General features: G+C 42.5%; 1 protein-coding gene across 2 annotated transcripts in view; it reads left to right on the forward strand.

Annotated features, from left to right (window-relative positions):
• PGM5 (phosphoglucomutase 5) overlaps positions 1-21,787 on the forward strand; it is a 125,430-nt gene that overhangs the window by 57,228 nt on the left and 46,415 nt on the right. For both annotated transcript variants that reach the window (XM_083403455.1, XM_083403454.1), the window contains exons 2-6: positions 2,091-2,253; positions 3,237-3,383; positions 4,430-4,555; positions 5,974-6,164; positions 8,674-8,828. In XM_083403455.1, the coding sequence (XP_083259581.1) occupies positions 2,091-2,253; positions 3,237-3,383; positions 4,430-4,555; positions 5,974-6,164; positions 8,674-8,828 (782 nt within the window). The remainder of the gene's footprint in view (positions 1-2,090; positions 2,254-3,236; positions 3,384-4,429; positions 4,556-5,973; positions 6,165-8,673; positions 8,829-21,787) is intronic.

Raw genomic sequence — 21,787 nt, forward strand, 5'->3', positions numbered from 1 at the left:
AAATGCGGTCTTGACTATGCTACCACTCAGTGGATTTGTAACTGGCTGACTGACCGGACCCAAAGGGTGCTCATCAATGGTTCCTCTTCATCCTGGAGAAGAGTGACTAGTGGGGTGCCACAGGGTTCTGTCTTGGGCCCAGTCTTATTCAACATCTTTATCAACGACTTGGATGATGGACTCAAGGGCATCCTGATCAAATTTACAGATGACACCAAACTGGGAGGGGTGGCTAACACCCCAGAGGACAGGATCACACTTCAAAACGACCTTGACAGATTAGAGAACTGGGCCAAAACAAACAAGATGAATTTTAACAGGGAGAAATGTAAAGTATTGCACTTGGGCAAAAAAAATGAGAGGCACAAATACAAGATGGGTGACACCTGGCTTGAGAGCAGTACATGTGAAAAGGATCTAGGAGTCTTGGTTGACCACAAACTTGACATGAGCCAACAGTGTGACGCGGCAGCTAAAAAAGCCAATGCAATTCTGGGCTGCATCAACAGGAGTATAGCATCTAGATCAAGGGAAGTTATAGTGCCACTGTATTCTGCTCTGGTCAGACCTCACCTGGAGTACTGTGTCCAGTTCTGGGCACCACAGTTCAAGAAGGACACTGGCAAACTAGAACGTGTCCAGAGGAGGGCAACCAAAATGGTCAAAGGCCTGGAAACGATGCCTTATGAGGAACGGCTAAGGGAGCTGGGCATGTTTAGCCTGGAGAAGAGGAGGTTAAGGGGTGATATGATAGCCATGTTCAAATATATAAAAGGATGTCACATAGAGGAGGGAGAAAGGTTGTTTTCTGCTGCTCCAGAGAAGCGGACACGGAGCAATGGATCCAAACTACAAGAAAGAAGATTCCACCTAAACATTAGGAAGAACTTCCTGACAGTAAGATCTGTTCGACAGTGGAATTTGCTGCCAAGGAGTGTGGGGGAGTCTCCTTCTTTGGAGGTCTTTAAGCAGAGGCTTGACAACCATATGTCAGGAGTGCTCTGATGGTGTTTCCTGCTTGGCAGGGGGTTGGACTCGATGACCCTTGTGGTCTCTTCCAACTCTATGATTCTATGATTCTATGAATTATATCTACTATATAATAATATAATATATCTACAAAAGTTATAATCTGCAGAATTATCTTGTAATTCTGTCAAAAAATGAGATCAGGTTAGTCTGACATGACTTATTTTTCAGCATGGATTCTATCTCCTCACTGAAGTTATGTCTCACCCCAACATTATATTCTTTTAGATTCCAGGGTTTAAAAAAATACATTTTTTGTTGCAGAAATCATTTTTATGATTATGTTAATTAAGTAACATGAGAATCATTTTAATATTGCTGTTCATTAAGTCTTATGACAGAGGTCAATGACAAAGCGCATAGAAGCCCATTACGCCCTGTCAGGGAACTGCCATCAGTGTCCGAGGGAGAGAGCAAGCTCCAAAGGGATCCCAGAGAGCGTCCCGGGAGTGGGAGAGGCAGCCCGTCTTCTGGGGAAGAGAATCAACGTAGCTCCAGTGGAGAAGGGGGGCAGATGGGGGAATTGGCGAGGCAGTCCCATGATTCCTTGCCGGGGACCAGCGGGGAGAGGAAGGGTCCTCCGCTGCCTACACCCTCCTTGCGCAGAAGGCTTCCGCGCAGGGAGAGTAGGAGAAGACTTGGTGTCAAAGAGCTTCTTTGCTGGAAGAAGTTTAAGAAACGCCCACTGACGGATTCTGCCAGCGATTGAGACAGTCACAGGCGAGTGGCTGCCCGGACAGGAAAGGTTCACTCAGGCAACCCAGCCAGAGGTTGGGACAAGCTTACGCATAAGCAACCCCTAGAACCATTACACACCCCTTTTCCTGCCACTTGTTGCTTGTATTACTTTATTTTTGTTAGCTGCCCTGTGACCATTTTTGGTGAAGGGTAATACAGAAATCTTTTAATTAATAAATAATTTAAATAACATAATTTGTATACTGAACTTATAGATGGCACTGTTTCTTCATTATGTTTGTTTGGTATCATTGAGCATCACTCAGTAACTCAACCCCATGCCAACAAAATGTGATCTTGTTCTTTTTATCTGGCTCGTCTAGATTGGAAGATTGGTTATTGGTCAGAATGGCATCTTATCCACCCCTGCTGTTTCTTGCGTTATCAGAAAGATCAAAGCAGCCGGTGGGATTATTCTGACTGCTAGTCACTGCCCTGGAGGACCTGGAGGAGAATTTGGAGTTAAGTTTAATGTTGCCAATGGAGGTATGTAATTTTAAGATTTATGTTATCAATTGTTTTGAAGAAAGCAGATTGAAAATAGACTTTTATACTTGTCTAAAAATTCAAAAATACTGTTTCTATATTTTTCTAAGCAGTCTAAGATTTTAATAGATTCAGTTATTTTAGTGGGTTGTATCCTAGAGAAACCAACAGGTGCTCAGTGATCAAATGTCCTGGAGGTTTTGCCAACTTCTTTTTAGATATTTTATACATTATTATTGTCTTTTGCACAATCTGGTGTCGTTTGAAACCTACTAGTATGAAGTCTCATTTTTATATACACGGAAGTCCTTTGGATGGTCACCCTACTTGGTCATGTAGGGTGTTGTGCAAGCCCATAGAAAATTGTATGACATTTATTTATGAAACATATACCCTTCTTTTTCTGGCAGTTCAGTTTCATGTAGTCCTGAATATGAGTGCATATTCTCATTTGCATCAATAGAAACATCCATTTCGTTCCGTAGGGCTCAAATTGATTTTGCTATGCCAGCAGATATATGCATGCGTGTCAGTTTAGTGTATGAGAGGCTTTGTGTGCATGTGGCTTTATCTCACTGAATTGGGGTATTAGTTTTGGGGTCAAAGCTTCTTTGAATGCACTTGTATTTTCTTCTTTTTAGTTCCATGTAGTAGACTAGGAAAATTAACTATTATTCACCAAATTCAAAGGGCTTCATTACATTTCTTAGGAGATCAGAGGCCAGAGACTTAGGCTGTTGACCCATTAGAATTCAAGACAATGATAAAAGGAAGCATTCTGTAGGCTACAAACATCTACAATATAACTTTCATGTACTGCTGATATGTGTGACACTATTTTAAGCTTGCATTGTTTCTCAGTTTAACACTATACCAAATCAATACTCTGATCCTGAGCATATTTTACTCCAGCAGTTTTTCTGAGTGTGTTCAAACTACCTATACTGTACTGACTTTATAAATGTATGCATTTATAATTGCAGGACCAGCTCCTGATGTTGTTTCTGACAAAATCTACCAGATCAGCAAAACCCTTGAAGAATATGCCATTTGTTCGGACCTGAGAATTGACTTATCTCGGCTAGGAAGACAAGAATTTGATTTGGAGAACAAATTCAAGCCTTTTCGTGGTACAGTATTGTATTCTTTGTCATAGCTTTGGTCTCCATGTTGTCATGTGAATATAATGTCTCCCAGCTGCTCAGCTCTTACAATGAAGTTAGATTGTCCATTCCAATCTTTAGGAGGGCTTTCCCCCTATGATCATTTGAGGGTTTCAGGAAATCTTTGATACACCTTATTATGCCATTTTGGAGTCAATGTTTCACAGGCTATGATTGACATCCAGCCCAGCCCTGTAACTCACTGTATTTACTTTAATTGTATTCTTATTTCATGTTAGCTTCTAGAACTTTATTTCACCGGGCATATTCATTTTTAGCTTCTACTTGCTGAGCTTTAAACTTTAGCGTTACATTCTGATTCCTTCATTACATTCTACTCAGTTTTGATTATGGTAGGTTTTTGTTTTTATTACTTTAGGTTTCTAAATCAATTGTTTGTTTGCTTTTAAAACAACTGCTATTTTTATTTGTTGTTGCTGTTATTATTTTGTTCTATTTTAAATAGTGGGCAACATTTTTGAAAAGGGAGCATGGACATTTCTAATAGATATAAATACGATCCAGCCAGAATTAAGCACCAAATCCAATTTAATATGATGGGAAAGACATGAACATGTGCTTAACTTCACTATGGAAATCAACAGGACAGCGGTAATAAATGTTGGCTGGCTTGTGATACTTATAAATAAATGATTTTTTGCTGGAACATGGGTGTCACTTCATCTCTAATTTCATCCTAGACAATACGACTGCCCAATTTACCCTTGCCTGTGGTCCTATCTCTTGGGTATCCTCCTTGATTATGGCACCTTGCTTAGCCTTCACTTCGCAAATAGGATTTTTGCTTACTCCTAGAATATTTAGAATATTGACAATAGGAGGCATCTGACATCACCCCACAATAACAGGAGTATTTTTGTGGGCACTTGGCTACTGTATTTGCTTGAGGCATTGTAGAGGGATTAGGCCCCAAAGTTTCTGTGCCATCTATTTTCAGTTGCTGAAAGACAACATACACTAACTAGATATTTCTTGGACCTTTATTTGCACAGTTGAAATAATAGATTCAGTGGAAGTCTACCTCAATCTTCTACGGACTGTCTTTGACTTCAGTGCCATCAGAGGGTTGCTAACAGGGCCAAATCAACTTAAGATCAGAATTGATGCCATGAATGGCGGTAAGGAGGCTCATTTTTATACATGTAAAATGCTAATATAATGAAAATAAAATGTTGTTTCAAACATGAGCATGATAGCTAGGTAGTTGCTATGCAGTAATAATTTATACAGCAATCCTAAACAATGCTCACTAGAATAAACACATTAAACACATTGGGTGCTATTCAACTAATGTTTACTCTGATTAGATCTATTGAAATTAATGGGTTCTTTCATGTTACATGGGTCTACTCTGAGTAAAACTGAATTGAATACCACCCATTGAGACTTACTTCTGAGAAAGCAAACAGGATTGCACTGTTAATGTTACAAGTACAGTGTTCAAAATGTTTCAAATATATTATCCAAGTAATCTTTACAACAGGGGTTGTCAACCTGGTCCCTACTGCCCACTAGTGGGTGTTTCAGGATTCTAGGTGGGCAGTAGAAAGTTCTACAGCACAAACTGAATCCTCCTTCCATCGAGCGCTGGCGGGTAGTAAGGAAATTTTACCATCAAGAAAGATGCATTAGTGGGAGGTAGATATAAAAAGGTTGACTACCCCTTCTTTACAACATAGCTCAGTATTTTTATCCCCGTGGTTGGGGTGAAGACGGAGACTGAGAAATCTCCTATGTCAGAGACAAGTCTGAGTGAAAGGAACTTTATGTAAAGATAGGATATTTCTTCAGATGAAAATTTAAGATTGAATTGAGTTGGTCCTGATAAAGAACAGTCATAGGAAGGGACAGGTCATATTGTATTAATAAACTCCATAGCTTTGCCCTGGGTATAAAAATGGAATGAGACAATGTCTTTTTTCTCTCGTTCCACAAAACTCTAATGTTATGGAATAAAGGCAGTTCTTAAAACAGAGAGTTTCCGGGAACCCCAGGTTCATGTGTGAAATATCGCCTTCAATAACTGCAGATTCAGACACGACACTCTGGTGAAGTTTTCTTACTTGACTATGCCAGCTATGGAAGGTACATAATTGCTGGCCTCATATGACTGTAATGTACAGGCATTTTTAAACACATACTTTTCCACAAACACTCTATTAAGACTGTATCATGTGACTTTCTGCTCGTTTTGCTTTGGCGTTTGTTTATCTGAATAGAGATAAATGGCTTCTTATGAAGAAGGGATTTGAATGCTATCAAAAGGGTTATTTAGTAGAATTGTTAGACATGTTGAGCACAACTGGATTCCTGTGCTTTGTGATATTCCAGTGCTCCCTTTCAGATTGGGAATATTTCTCATTCAACAGAAAACTGTCCTCTTTTTTTTGAAGCCTCTGTCATAACTTGTAGTGAAGTTTATGATGTCCTGTTTAATATAAATTCATCCCATTTCTGTTTGGTCAAAATGGTGGGTGTTCTATCTGGACATTAATTAAAAGATGGTCCCTAAATTGGAAAACAATTCTTTTTGTAGTGATGGGTCCCTATGTCCGGAGAATCCTGTGTGATGAATTAGGAGCTCCTGCTAATTCTGCAGTTGACTGTGTTCCTTTGGAGGATTTTGGTGGTCAGTATCCTGACCCGAACCTGACATACGCCACTTCTTTGTTGGAGGCAATGAAAGGAGGAGAGTATGGCTTTGGAGCTGCTTTTGATGCTGATGGAGTAGGTATTTGTGTAAGATCAGATTTGGTAGTTTAAGAGTTGTCTTTATTTGTTCAACTTTGACATTCACAGAGGGACTTTCAAATAAATGCCTATTTAAAAATGTGGGAGAAACTGAAGATCTAGCTACCAGCTATGCCCTTGAAAATTTCTCTGCTGTTTATGAGCAGCTCAGTTTTTCAAAGATTACTCAGTGTTGAATCAATTCAACTTTAATTGCTTACACAAAGGTCACAAGGTCACAAGTTAAAACTATCAACCAGCTCTCATGCTGCTGGAAATGAAAAATAATATTTCATATTGGCCTGAATATAACCTGCACGTTTTCCCCAAAATTCTGACCGTGAAAAGTTAAAGTGTGGCTTATATTCGCGACCTTACACTACCAGCAAAGCGGCATGACTCCCCCACCCAGAAGCAGCTGAGGTATTGTTTCCCCCCACCCCATGAATTTTAAAGTTGTGGCTTATTTGCGGGTGCGGCTAATATGGTACATAGATGTTTTGGGCTAATATGGTACATAGATGTTAAATTCAGTGAGGCTTACAGTTTTGAACATGTACTGCAACCACAAAGTCTTTTTTTTAATGGAGGAACTAAATAAATGCAAGCTTGTACAAATATTACTTTAAAACAGAAAGATACTTTGGAGGCAAAGAGTATTTCGAAATGCTACTTTGGGGGCACACTTTCATCTCCTCTTTGAAGGGCGCAGTTCTATTCACTCTAGGTTGCATCTCCATTTCAGGGGACAGAGTAGTGAAACTGGAATGGCTTCTTCAATCCAATTATTGCTCCCACTCTCCTCTTGTAGCTTCTGATCCTTTCCCTTCTGGGTTGATCTGCCTGGAAAGACTTCCTGCTTGGTGGATGGAAGATTCCCAGGGCATGATCTGATAGGCAAGAAGTGCCGGGAGTTCTCCCCTTTCACTACATGGTTCAAGCAGGTATAAAGGAAACAGTTGATAGCCCCACTCTTGAGTAGCAAGTTTGAGTAAGGGTCTAATTTCAAAATCTATCTTACAGATAAAGACCATTTACTGTTTCCAAGCAGTGGTAGTTGCAGCCCAGCGCAGCTCCTGGAGAGCTGAGGGTGGTGGTGGTGATGATAAAAAGACTTGCCTGTGCAGCAGGTTGACATCTCGGTTGGCCTCAGCCAGCCACAGGGCCTGACGGAATTGCCTTCAAAATTCAAGCAGACCAATCCAGGCCCTGGTGGGTGGGGCAGTGCTTTGACGACAGACCTGGCAGAGCCAGTCTTTGGTCACTTACGCCACTGGGGCATAAAAGCTGGCTGCATTGCAAGCAGGCAGGGCAGTCTGGAATGGACACCCCACCTGCCCACCTTGTATGTTGTGGCTCTGCCTGGAGGTAAGAGGGCAGCACACATGTCTGGCCTTGCTGTAGAATTACTCGGTTGCCATCTTTGGGGCCAGGGAGGAATTTGCCTGTAGACAAATTGGGCCTGTCTGGAGGATTTCCCTTCCTCATAGCAACTGTCACAACATTGGTGGAAAAAGGCGTTGGTTTTGATCCTTACTCAAAAGCTAGGAGGTGGGTTGGTGCCCCACCCCCAGATTCAGGATTAAAATTCAGGGTTCCCCAGTAAAGAAGTCCAGGGGTAGAGTTCTGTCTGAAAGCCCAGACGGGGCTAGTGGGCAGTAGAAGATTTCAAATGGTGACCTGGCAGGATTTGATTTGTGTCAAGGGGGGAGGCTTAACTCCAGGATTGACCCTGACGGAGTTATCAGCCAGCAGTTGTGTTGGCTGATTCAGGATACATATCCAATGCCTATGCCAAAACCAACTTACACCTGTAATCAATAATGTGGTTGCCTTTTGATCCCAAGTTGGTGTCAGCCATTTTCTGCTTCTACACTTCCAAATCCCTCCCCTCAGTGACTCCTGGCCCACTGTGCTTGGGTCTGCAAAATGTTGCTAGTGAAATATATTTCTTTCCTGATTTTCTAGTGTAGAATGGTAGTGCCCTTTTATCTTAATCAAACTCCATGTGAGCCAATAAATAGACCATGATCCCTCCAGAAAAGATTTGTTTTAGGGTGAGAAAGAGACAGTATAATGTTATGAAATATAAAATTTATTATAAATCATGTTTCCCCTGATTTAAAATGCTCCCCAAATGTATTCAAACAAGTTAGAATTTCCCCTCAGTTTTGGAAACAACAACAACTTATTATTTATACTCCGCCCATCTGGCTTGGTTTCCCAGCCATTCTGGGCAGCTCCCAACCAAATATTAAAAACACAATACAGCCTAGTCAAGCCTAATCAATAGAAATATTATTTTTTAATGGGAAGCATATACGTACATGTATCTCAGTGCTATGAGACTGGAGCCAAGCAAGAGTTATGAGCCACCCTTTTGCTGGATTGTGTGTGAGGGAATGTAGAAAGCCCCAGCATGAAGATGACCAATTTTACATTTGTGGATGAACCTCTCTACTTATTTTTTCTGCCCTACCCCTAATACGCTTTCTTTCTCTTCCAGGACCGCTATATGATCCTAGGTCAAAATGGTTTTTTTGTGAATCCTTCAGATTCATTGGCCATCATTGCTGCCAATCTCTCCTGCATTCCCTATTTCCGCCAGATGCCCGTGCATGGGTTTGGTAGGAGTATGCCTACTAGCACAGCACTCGACAGGTAAGGCAATAAGATTCACTAGTGTGACTGATTTCTCAGAGACTTCAGCATCGTTCACCAGAATGCCAGTAACACCAAAAGCAGCTAATTAGTGATACAGCTTTCAGTATAGACAGCAAAATATTCAGATAGGATCCCAAACAAGGATTGATGTACCCCCTTATTAAAAACCTGAAATTGTTGGTTCATTTTAAGAAGTATTGTGATTTGGATTTTTTTATTTTATTTGGCAAATACAGTGGTACCCCGCAAGACGAATGCCTCGCAAGACGGAAAACCCGCTAGACGAAAGGGTTTTCCGTTTTTCAATGCGCTTCGCAGGACAAATTTCCCTATGGGCTTGCTTTGCAAGACGAAAATGTCTTGCCAGTTTTGAGAATTTTTTTTGCTCCCCACCCCCTTTTTCTAAGCCGCTAAACCGCTAATAGCCTTTTAGCAGCTAATCCGCTAAGCCTTTAATAGCCTTTAATAGCCGCTAAACCGCTAATAGCGCTAAGCCGCTAAGCCGCTAATAGGGTTGCTTCGCAAGACGAAAAAACCGCTAGACGAAGAGACTCATGGAACGAATTAATTTCGTCTTGCGAGGCACCACTGTATATATAAAAGGAAGAATATATATATATTTTTTAAAAATGTGGTCTGCTGTGACTGTTTTCTGCCTGTAGTTTTATGGGCAGGACAAGTTAATCTTGATCAAAACAGTTGGCCAGCATCTCTCAGGTGAACTGGGCTAAGATTCTGAAAATCGTTACAACCTTCCTCTTTGCAGCTCCTTTTACCCAGAACAAGTCTATTTGCTGAAAATTGTTTTTGATTCATATGAATCTATAGACATGTACACTAACCTCAGCAATGTAGTGGGAATGATGTGCACATCAGCTCTATTGCAATATTTCAGCTATTTCCTTCTTCTGAACAGTAGTCTAATCAACATTTCCCCAATGGTATTCAGAGGGCCTCATTTTTTTAAAAAAGTGAAAACTCAAAGCAAAAGCCTAGGTCTTGTCCTTCTATCCACAGAAGGTTTTTTGATATTAACAGACGTGGAGGGGAGGCAATTTTTGCAAATTTCTTCTGGTACTCTTGCCCCTCCTAAAATATAATTGAGAGGATTGGCGAATCCTCCAGAATAGGGTTACCAGACGTCCCCGGTTCCCAGGGACAGTCCCCAGATTTGCAAATATGTCCCCAGACAAATTCCATCCCCAGAAAGTCCATTATGAACTTCATTCATAATGATCAAGCCGGATTTCTACCCAATAGGCAATTAAAACACAATATAGGACACATAATAAACATTATTGAATACTTGGAATGTAAAAATGAAATTCCCGCAGTATTAATGTTCATTGATGCTGAAAAGGCTTTCGATAATGTATCCTGGCAATTCTTAATAAAACGTATGGAAACAGCAGGGATAGAGGGCACATTCCTGGAAGGAATAAAAGCAATTTATTCGTACCAAAGAGCTAAATTAATTATTAATAATAATTTAATTGACTCCTTTGAAATTTTGAAGGGTACAAGACAGGCGTGCCTTCTGTCACCTCTTTTGTTTATTATGGTGTTAGAAATAATTGTAAATAAGATAAGGAAAACTTCAGAGATATGTGGAATAAGAATTGGAGCAAAAGAATATAAACTGAAAGCATATGCTGATGATTTGATGTTGTCGCTAGAAGATCCACAAAAAAGTGTTGGTAAAGTGTTAGAATTGCTTGAGGAATTTGGAAAGTTATCCGGCTTTAAATTAAATAGAATAAAAACTAAAATGATGACTAAAAATATGAAGGAAGAATTAAGAAATCATCTTGAATTACAGACTGGGATTAAAGTAATAAAAAAAGTAAAATACCTGAGAATTTGGCTAACTATGAAAAATATAAATTTAATGGAAGATAACTATACAAACACCTGGAAAGAAATAAAGAAGGACTTGGATACTTGGAACAGGATAAAACTCTCTTGGTTGGGAAGAATGGTGGCATTTAAGATGAGTTTACTGCCGAAATTGCTTTTTCTATTCCAAAATATACCGATAATCAGTGGAACCTCAGTATTCAAAGATTAGCAGAAAGTACTCTCCAAATTTATTTGGCAAGGAAAAAGGCCGAGAATTAGATTTAAATTACTCACGGATCAAAGAGATAGGGGAGGATTTGCGGTTTCAAATTTGAAGCTATACTATGAAGCCTTGTGCCTTTGCTGGATCAAAGAATGTATTGTTATAAAGAACACAGACCTGTTGGACTTGGAAGGTTTCAACATCAGATTCGGCTGGCACGCATATTTGTGGCACAATAAGGAAAAGGTCCACAAAGGATTTTCTAACCATATTATTAGAGGGCCACTGCTGGAAGTATGGGAGAGAAATAAAAAATTACTGGAAAGAAGCACTCCCTGGTGGTTATCGCCAATTGACATCTTAACAAAAACAAAAATAAATATTGAAGGAGAAAGATGGACTTATGAAGATCTGTTAGTAAAAACAGAAAAAGGATGGAAGATCAGATCATATGAAGAGATAAAGAATAAGCTAACAGGTTGGATTCAATTTCATCAAATTAACGCTTTGTGGACCGAAGACAAAAAGATCGGGATGAACGGGGAAAAAATCCAGATTCCAGGTAGAAATATTGGAAGGCAAATCAAAACTCCTATCCAAAATGTACAATCAGTTGCTAGAATGGGATACTAAAGATGAAGAAATAAAAGAAGTAATGGTGAAATGGGCGATAGATTTTGGATACAATTTAGAGTACGATAGTTGGAGGAAACTTTGGAATAAAGGTATGAAATATTCAGCTTGTATAAGACTTAGAGAGAACATGGAAAAAATGATGTACAGGTGGTACATCACACCTGTAAAATTAGAAAAAATGTATAAAACCGGAGACAAAACATGCTGGAAATGTAAAATTAAGGAAGGCAATTTTTACCACATGTGGTGGACTTGTGAGGTAATTAAAAAGTTTTGGGAACTTATTTACAATGAATTAAAAAAAATAAATATACCTCTACAAAAAAACCCGAGGCCTTCCTTTTGGGGATAATTGGAGAAGAAAGTAAAAAGGAAGACCAAATATTATTCCAATATGCAACAGTAGCTGCTAGAATACTAATAGCACAAAATTGGAAGACACCAAAAACCCCAACTGTAAAAGATTGGCAAATTAAATTATTTGAATACATAGATGTTGGGTTGAAATAAACGGCAGACAAGTGACAAGTGTCATACGGGAGGCATCTCCTGAGCATGTCTCAGAGAGTCCCTTTTATTGAATATTACAGCATTGCCACGTATGTGCTTGTTGCTGATTGGTTGACACAAATCATACGCAAGGGTTACATATAGGCATTAATCATCAATAGATTAAAGGTTGGGAAAGGAACACAGAGTAGGACAGGTATGAAAACCTCCCTATTAAACTATTACTAACGATTGATATACTCCTTATTAAACTAGTGATATAACAAAACTTAAAAGGGCATAACCATCACATTCATAGATGTGGTCAACCATGCATTAAGAACAGGTCAGGGTACAATGTTTCATGAACTCAATATGAACTGAACATTCTAGGATGGGTGAGGATGGAATGCTTCAGCTCAGAGCAGTCTGCCAAACTCATGTGCAGAAGCAAAACCTCCCATCACATAGAATTGGCAAAAATGACACAAAAAAATAGAAACCAAAAAGGTACAAAGTTTAACAATGAATGGAATAAATTTGTGACATATATTGAAAAAGATGTAAGAAATTTAAAAATCACAGTAGGCTCGATATAGCGCCTGTGACGTAAAGAGATTAAGTGAAACTGCAGAAAGAAAACCTTTTGTAATATAGTCCAAAACCGAGTTGAACGGAAGTCAACTATTGTTGTGTTATTTAGTTATTGTATGTTTAATTTGTTGGCGTTTTTTGTTATGTAATGCTTTTCTTTTCTTTTTTTGTTCTTTCGTTCTGTCTTTTTTGTTTTATTAGTGTTTGGTGTTGTATAGTGAATTGAAACTAATAAAAAGAAATATATATATATATAAAGAAGTATGTGAAAAATACTTGGTTAAGGAAAATCTCGTGTATAAACGATTTCTATATTTCACATTATCCATGAATTTGTGTATTACAAGATGTCAAGAATTACAAGCCTGGTAGATGAAGGGAACGCAGTGGATGTAGTCTACCTTGATTTCAGCAAGGCATTTGACAAGGTGCCCCATGAAATTCTTGTAAAGAAGCTGGTAAAATGCGGTCTTGACTATGCTACCACTCAGTGGATTTGTAACTGGCTGACTGACCGGACCCAAAGGGTGCTCATCAATGGTTCCTCTTCATCCTGGAGAAGAGTGACTAGTGGGGTGCCACAGGGTTCTGTCTTGGGCCCGGTCTTATTCAACATCTTTATCAACGACTTGGATGATGGACTCAAGGGCATCCTGATCAAATTTGCAGATGACACCAAACTGGGAGGGGTGGCTAACACCCCAGAGGACAGGATCACACTTCAAAACGACCTTGACAGATTAGAGAACTGGGCCAAAACAAACAAGATGAATTTTAACAGGGAGAAATGTAAAGTATTGCACTTGGGCAAAAAAAATGAGAGGCACAAATACAAGATGGGTGACACCTGGCTTGAGAGCAGTACATGTGAAAAGGATCTAGGAGTCTTGGTTGACCACAAACTTGACATGAGCCAACAGTGTGACGCGGCAGCTAAAAAAGCCAATGCAATTCTGGGCTGCATCAATAGGAGTATAGCATCTAGATCAAGGGAAGTTATAGTGCCACTGTATTCTGCTCTGGTCAGACCTCACCTGGAGTACTGTGTCCAGTTCTGGGCACCACAGTTCAAGAAGGACACTGACAAACTAGAACGTGTACAGAGGAGGGCAACCAAAATGGTCAAAGGCCTGGAAACGATGCCTTATGAGGAACGGCTAAGGGAGCTGGGCATGTTTAGCCTGGAGAAGAGGAGGTTAAGGGGGGATATGATAGCCATGTTCAAATATATAAAAGGATGTCACATAGAGGAGGGAGAAAGGTTGTTTTCTGCTGCTCCAGAGAAGCGGACACGGAGCAATGGATCCAAACTACAAGAAAGAAGATTCCACCTAAACATTAGGAAGAACTTCCTGACAGTAAGAGCTGTTCGACAGTGGAATTTGCTGCCAAGGAGTGTGGTGGAGTCTCCTTCTTTGGAGGTCTTTAAGCAGAGGCTTGACAACCATATGTCAGGAGTGCTCTGATGGTGTTTCCTGCTTGGCAGGGGGTTGGACTCGATGACCCTTGTGGTCTCTTCCAACTCTATGATTCTATGATCTCATTATCACAGCTTGTAATGATGAGTACATTCCTTTATGCCATGGTCACAACAGTCCATATTTCTGACATGTAGAGGATTTTCTTTTCTTCATAATAATAATAATAATAATAATAATAATAATAAGTATTTATTTATTTATACACACCCCACCCATCTGGCTGGGTTTCTTTAGGATATTAGTTTTCTGCCAAGCATACTAATGACTCTACTGTTTCAGCCAAGAACTCTCCATAGATAGCAGCTGCAAATGAATAACCTGTCAAAACTGTGGGATAATATTTGGAGGTTGGAGCTGCTCTTAGATACAGGAGCTGGTGCTTCTTTGTAGATTCCTTCTTAATGTTGATTTTTGTGTTAATTCAAAGCAGTTAAAACAATTCCTGTATAGAGTCCTTGGTGTCCCTGAATTTTCTCACAGTTTCTTAAAGTCAAGCAGACTAAATTTTTCTTGAGCCCTTCTTTTTCTTTATTGCTATAAAGGTATTTGAAGTCTGAAAAGGACTAAATTTCATCGAACCTTTCCCCAGATAAATGAAAGACTAGAAAGTGCTGAGTGTGTGGGCAGTTCTGTTTTTAGTTAATATTCACAGATGGAAGTAGAATAGCAGTTAAACTTATTTCTGCTGTGGCCTTGCATACTGAGAAGTAATTTGGTAATTAAGTTATCATAACTCTGCCTAATGTCCAGGACAGTCATACCTTGTGTTGCGTTGCTTCATGATATGTTTTTTCAGGTTGTGTCCTGCGGCGACCTGGAAGTACCGGAAAGGGTTACTTCTGGGTTTCGCCGCTTGCGCATGCACAGATGCGCAAAATGACGTCACATGCATGCGCAGAAGCGGCAAATTGTGTTCCGCACATGCGCAGATGCGGGTTGCATTCTTTTCTGGTTGTGAACGGGCCTCTGGAATGGATTCCATTCGCAACCAGAGGTACCACTGTATTAAAGCTACTGTAATTATGAGATAATCATAGACATGGGTTATGGAATATAAGTTTTCACAGGAGTTAAAACTAGTAACAAAGCAACATGAATTGCAATTTTAAAACTCCTGGTTATGTGAATTATGCTGTTTTGTGTGAAGGATGCTGTTTTCTTATGAATCCCCTTGCTACTAGTTACGATGGTGGTAGAGTTGTACAGTACAGACCATCTTCGAACTTGCCTCTGTTGCTGGGGAGCAACAAGAAGAGAGAGCTGTTGTTTTCATGTCCTGCCTGTGGGCTTTACATAGGCATATGGTTGGCCACCTGATGTGGGAACAAGATGCTGGATTTGATGGGTCTTTGGTTCTTTCTATGTTATATTCAAGCTCTTGAAAAGAACCACTGGCCGGGGGGGGGGGGGGGGGAGGCAGCAGCTCATAGCTTCCAGCTTGAAGCAGCAGGTTGAGACACTTGGTCTGGCTACCTCACTGGTTGCAGTAATCCTTGTGTGCCACCTGCCCAGAGGTCCCAAAGTGCTATCTCTTGCATTGCCTGGCTTTTTGACCTCACATTGTTAACATTCTTTTATTTTTTTCTTTTCTCTTTGCTCAAGTTATAGGAAGTAGCTTTATCTTGCATCTGACCAAGGGGACACTGGCTCAAGGAAGCTTATACCACCAATATATTTATTAATGGTTTAAATATGACACAACTCTTAATATTTATGTAACATGTGTCAGGAAAATAAATAGCTCCTGCAGACATACTTTAGTCAGTCTTTTAAAAAGTCTCTGTACAGGGTGTTATCTCAGTTCTGCAGAACAGAAGGGGCCTGTCAACATTTTATTGTCTTGGAATAAGCCCACTATAGTTCATGAGCTTTCTTTACTTTGATTGAATGTAAAATATGTTGGAAACGATGGGATTTATGAGCCATAGTCATCACCTTATTGCTGTTCATGGCATTGATAGGTTAAAAATAATCTGTTTTTAGTTAGGTTGAGAAAAATGAGTATGTGGAATTCATACTCAGCTGACCCAGATGAAACAGGATGACCTTTTAAAAAAACTATTGCTGAGCAACTTATGTAGCACATCACCCTCTTCCTTGTTTTCCACAGGAACACTGCAAAGTCAGGCACCAGAACTATTGTCAATATGCAGTGCATGCGTGTTTAGTTCCACATAATAGGAAGTAGGAACTATGAGCCAAGAGCTTTTGTTTTTGGAAAGCTGCTGCTAAATCACAAATCTTTGTTGGAAATGCTTGAATTTTCTAGTTTTTCCCACAATAGCACACACTGTTCCTGCCTGTGTCCTTGATTTGTAGAAAACATGTGAATGATGTTTCAAAAGCTGACAACTGCTGACACATGGAAAAGTATTTTTTTGAAGGATTTTAGTAGTTAGAGCATTTCATGGGGAAAAGTTGCACACCATACTGAAAATTACACTGCAAGATAAAAGTGGATAATCCCCACGTATGTTTCCTGAGCTCCTGATAAGGAAGGGCAGTATATAAATGTGATAGATAATAAATACAGTCATAGGACTTGCACATGGTAGTAGTGCAGATGTGATCCTCCATGTGCAAAAGTAAAGATGGCCTGTTGGTCTTGTCACAAGAAATCTTCATCATTTCTATCATGTAACATAGGAGAAAGTCTAAGCCGTCCAAGAACATTGTTCTAAAATTGAGCAGGTTGTGTGTGCAGAGAAGCAGTAGCTCTCTGTTTATTGTCTGGATATTGCTATTTAAAGGACTGCGGCTGCCCAGCACAGAAGACCATCTGCTGCGAGTGTTGCAGAATTAGCCCCCTGCTTGGCAGGAAGGCTTCTTCCACTGGGCCTTGGGCAGGGCCCTGGCAGACTGACTGACTGATGGCAGCCTTGGAAGTTGAGGCAGCCAGATGACCTTGGTTGGAGGACTGCTGGCTTGGGTGGCTGTTATTCCCCATCTGTTTAGAATGTTTTCAACTGCTTTTAATGGTCTTAATTATTTTAAACTGTTTTTAACTGACAACTTATTTGTGGCCAAAGTCAGGTCTCTTTGTTGGATGTGCCTGAGAGGAGAGAAGTGAGGGAGAGCAGGGGCCCCCAATCACAGTGGTTCAAGGTAGGGGGAGGTATGGCATGGGGGGGCAGGCCGAGTAAGGGGCACACAACACGGGCAGTTGGTGACTGTGCCGTGTGCCAGCCCCTCCTCCAACCTGGGGAATTGCAGTTGTCCTATCGGCCAGCCCTCGGGTCTGTGGCTGCTGTTGCTGAATGCCAGGTCCTTGGCTCAGTCAGGGAGACCACTTGCGCTCTTGACCCTTGCCCCTCTTGGCCTATAAAAGCCAGCAGGGAGGGGACAGCTGTCTGGGCCAGGGAGATGGTTAATGCCTCTTTACGAGAGGGGGTGGTCCCTGCCTGCTTGAAGGAGGCAGTGGTAAAGCCACTTCTCAAGAGACACTCCCTGGATTCAGAAAATCTTGCAAGCTACTGGCCAGTTGCTAGTCTCCCTTTCCTGAGCAAGGTTCTAGAGTGGGTGGTTGCAGACCAGATCCAGGCACTCTTGGAGCAAACTGATTTTCTAGATCCATTTCAATCAGGGTTTAGTCCCAGTTTTGGCACAGAAGCTGCTTTGGTCACCCTGTATGATGCCCTCTGTTGGGAGAGAGACTGGGGAAATGTGTCCCTGTTACTTCTCTGCGACCTTTCAGTGGCTTTTGATACCCTCAACCATGGTATCCAAATTAGGGGTGGGTGACACCACTTTGCGGTGGTTGCAGTCCTCCTTGGATGGGTGTTGCTTGGGGAGTATTTTTCAGCCCCGTGGAAGCTTCGATGTGGGGCTCAATTCTCTCCCCTGTCCTGTTTAACATCTACATGAAACTGCTAAGTGGGGTTATCTGGAGGTTTGGAGTATGTTTGTCAGCAATATGCTGATGACACACAGCTCTGCTTCTCCTTTGCAGGTGAGACAGTGGAAGTGCTGGGCCATTGTCTTGTCTTGATAATGGACTGGATGAGAGCCAACAAAGTGAAGCTCAATTCAGATAAGACGAAGGCACTGTTAGTGGGTGGTTCCCTAGACCAGATGGCTGGGAGGTTGCCTGCTCTTGATGGGGTTACACTTCCTCTGAAGGAGCAGGTTCGTAGCTTGGGGTTGCTGTCACTTGAGGCTCAGGTGGCATCAGTGGCACAGAGTGCCTTCCTTCAGCTTTGGCTGGTGGCCCAGCTATGCCCCTATCTGAACAGGGATAGCCTAACTACTGTTGTCCATGCCCTGGTAACCTCAAGATTAAATTACTGCAACATTATATGTTGGGCTGCCTCTGAAGATGGTTCAGAAACTTCAGTTAGTGCAGAACTCAGCAGCTCACTGGGACAAGACCATTTGAACGTATTACACCAATCCTGGTCCGACTGCACTGGTTGCCAATTAGTTTCTGGGCCCAATTCAAAGTGCTGGTTTTGAGGTATAAAGTGTTAAACAGCTCAGGACCGCAATACTTCAAGGACTGCCTGTCTCCATATGAACCTACCTGGACCCTGAGATCATCCTCTGAGGCCATTCTTCATGTGCCGCCTCCTTGAGAGGTCCAGAGGGTGGCAACACGAGAATGGGCTTTCTCTGTAGTGGCTCCTTGTTTGTGGAAGGCTCTCCCCAGGGAAGTTCGCCTGGCACCTTCATTATACACCTTTAGGTGCCAGGCAAAAACATTCCTCTTTAACCAGGCCTTTGGCTGATTGACATCCAGTGCCCTTTTAATGAGCAATGTGTTGCAGAAGAGGGCATTATTGGGTTGTTCTTTTTTTTAATTTTTATTAGGTATTTAGTGTTTTTATATAGCAATTTTATCTTGTGAACCACCCGGAGACCTGCGGGTAAAGGACAGTATACAAATTAAATTAATAAATAATAAATAAATAAATGATAAGGAGTCCAGCTATAGGTTTTGGCACTTTTAAGCCTCAAAACTATTAAGATCTGAGGGTGGAGTTTTCATGTACAGCCGAAGAAGACCCACCCCATAGAATAACAGCTTCTTCTGACGCAGCTTTTTGAAGGCCTAGTCTTAGCTTAACTTTGATGCACAACACAAATGTGTATGCTCACATGGTTCTGCACTGCTGTCATGATTTGTTCTGAAGAGCTTGCAGTTCCTGTGGCATTTATACTCGCTTTCATGCAATGCCAAACTCTATTATCCCCATCAAATAAGGCTTAACACACCTGCTCCCGTTTGCATAGTTTTATGGTTAATAGTGTTTTTGTAATGAAGCTCATAGAAAGCATTTAAAAATCACGTAGTTGAAAATTCTGTTGAATCAGACTCAGAAAACTCTCAGTAGATTTAGATAACTCACAGGTATTGTATTTTAAAATTTTCTTCTGGAACTCATTTCTCCACAGCAGCAAAGTCTTTTCTCAACACTACCAAAATGAAAGTTTCCAAGTTATCATTATTTACACAGGCCCATCTAACTTGGCACTGGTTTTTTTCTTAATTCCTCTAGTATGAATGTTTCTGTCTAGATACGATGAAGCACTGTAGTGAAACAATTTAATCTTCATGATTTATTTTTTCTGAAAAGAGACAGGAGGAACCTATCCATGCACAGGAAAGCATAGGATTGGGCTCAAATAGTTGGCCTTTGAGTCTGGGGACATTTGGCCTGATTATCGTTCTCTAGTATTTTGCAGACTATCAGTAATTCATTCACAGCACATGGGGAGCATTTCCAAGACAAATTTGTATGTAATAAGCTTGCCATGGAGCTCTAAAGTAATCTGCCTGGGGGTGAGACTTTGAACATTTCCATTAAAGGAGATAAAAAGAACGAAATATACCAAAAAGGTCCAAAGGGACACAAATGTAACTGGGCATTTGAGAGGAGGTGTTTCCATAGATGAGGCGTCTTTTAGGCAACAGGGACATGTCCCGTGGCCTTGTCCGGTGGGAAATGCTAGATCACAATGGAGCAGAGGAGGCAGGGCTGTCTTTAGCATATGTGGTGCTGGGGTGCAAAGATCGACCCAGCGCCCCCAAATTTAGGGCAGCCTGGAGGGAGGGAAGCTTTCAGTGTGGTGGGCAGCGGGTTCCCCAGGCAGGAAAGTAGCGTGTGTGGCTGGCAGAGGTGACCCACCTGGCGCCAGGGGAGGGGTTACAGCATGGCCCTTTGTCAGCCTAAAGAGTCCGTCTGTTGGACGAGTGGGCAAAGGAGCCACCCCTTCCCACAGGCGGGCTCTGCAGGTCAGGGAGGGGAGAGGCTGAGATGTTTTTATAGAGGAAGAGGTGGGAGAAGAGTTCCTAGGAAAAGAAACGCTCGAGGTGAGGCAGGCATCCCTTGGTTTATGAAGAGCTCCCTCTGCTACGGGGCAGGCCCCCTCCACTACTCCCATGAGGCCACCCCTAGAGGCTGCTGCAGCCCAACCTGCGTGCCAAGGCAGGGCGGGGGCGCTACGTACCCAGCAGCAGCAGGCGGTGCATCTGCTTGTATCCCCTTTTCTGCTCCTTGAGCGCCCGGTTGATGCTTCCTCACTCGCCTTGCCTCCTTCTCCGCCTCCCGCTCTCCCAAGGTATCTGCAGCGCCAGCAGCTGCTGCTTTGCCGCCGAGCCTGGCTTGGGCTTGCCCTGAGGTGCTGCCACAGCTGTGAGGGGTGGCAACGACCGCCGCCCCTTGTCCTTCTCCGCAGGAGCTGCCCCGTTGCCTGTTCTGTTCTGCAGGAGCAGCAGCAGACTGTCCAGCTCCACCGCGAGCACCTTCCCGCCACCACCTTTCTGCCTTCAGATGCTGCCACTTCTGCCACCGCCGCTGCTTTTCCCCATGCTCCTCTCATCCTCCCCCAGCCAGGGCTCCGCGCAGTGGCGGCCGAGCCAGGGCTCCGCCGTGGGCGGCAGCAGAGATGACTGTTGCTCAGTCTCCAAGGTGGTAGTGGTGGTGGCGGCGGCACTGGAGATGGAGCCGCCTCCATTGTTGCCGAAGAGCCTCGGGCCAGGCTGTAGCAGAGCCCCTGTGCTGGTCCGGGGGGGAAAGGTTACCGAGAGGCGAGGTCAGGGTCCTGGGTCGAGGGTCTGTACATTGTCCTCCAAGGGCGGAGCAGGGTCTGAAGCGAGGAGCCGGGCAAGGACAGGAACTCTGAAGGTGCAGGTCTGGGTGCTGGCCGAAACAGCTCTTCAATGACGTTGCTCCCGCAACCTGGGACCGAGCTGACTGGCCTTTATCTTCTCTGAGGCCAGGGGCAGTCCCAGCCCCCAGGAGACCCGCCTCTCCTGGCCTTAAGGCGAGCACTCCTCCTGGGAGAAACCAGTTCCCTCCGCCTCTCTGCCCTGAGCCTCTGCAGCTCAGGAGAGGCTGGAGGGCTACTGGACCGAGGGGGAGACTCGCCTTCCCCTGACAGGGCTGGGAGAGGAGCACCTGTAGGCACTGTGTCCTCAATCACCTCTGGAGCCAGAGTGGATTCACCTGGTGCCTGCTCCTGAGGATCCGGTGCAGGTGCAGGTGCTTCATATCCAAGGCCCTGCCCCAGCTCAGCCGGGCCTGAAGGCGGGGACTCCTGTGCAGGCTGGGGTTCCTCCAGTTCAGTCTCTGAATCGGACTCCCAGGCCATCACAGCCCAAATGTATTTTGTTTTTCTAGCTTGATTAAAATTATTTATTATTTCATGTCAGGTAGTTAAAAGCATGGGTAGGCAAACTAAGGCCCAGGGGCCAG

Source organism: Podarcis tiliguerta (assembly GCF_965153285.1).
Source record: "Podarcis tiliguerta genome assembly, chromosome: 11".
In the NCBI taxonomy this organism is placed as follows: domain Eukaryota; kingdom Metazoa; phylum Chordata; class Lepidosauria; order Squamata; family Lacertidae; genus Podarcis; species Podarcis tiliguerta.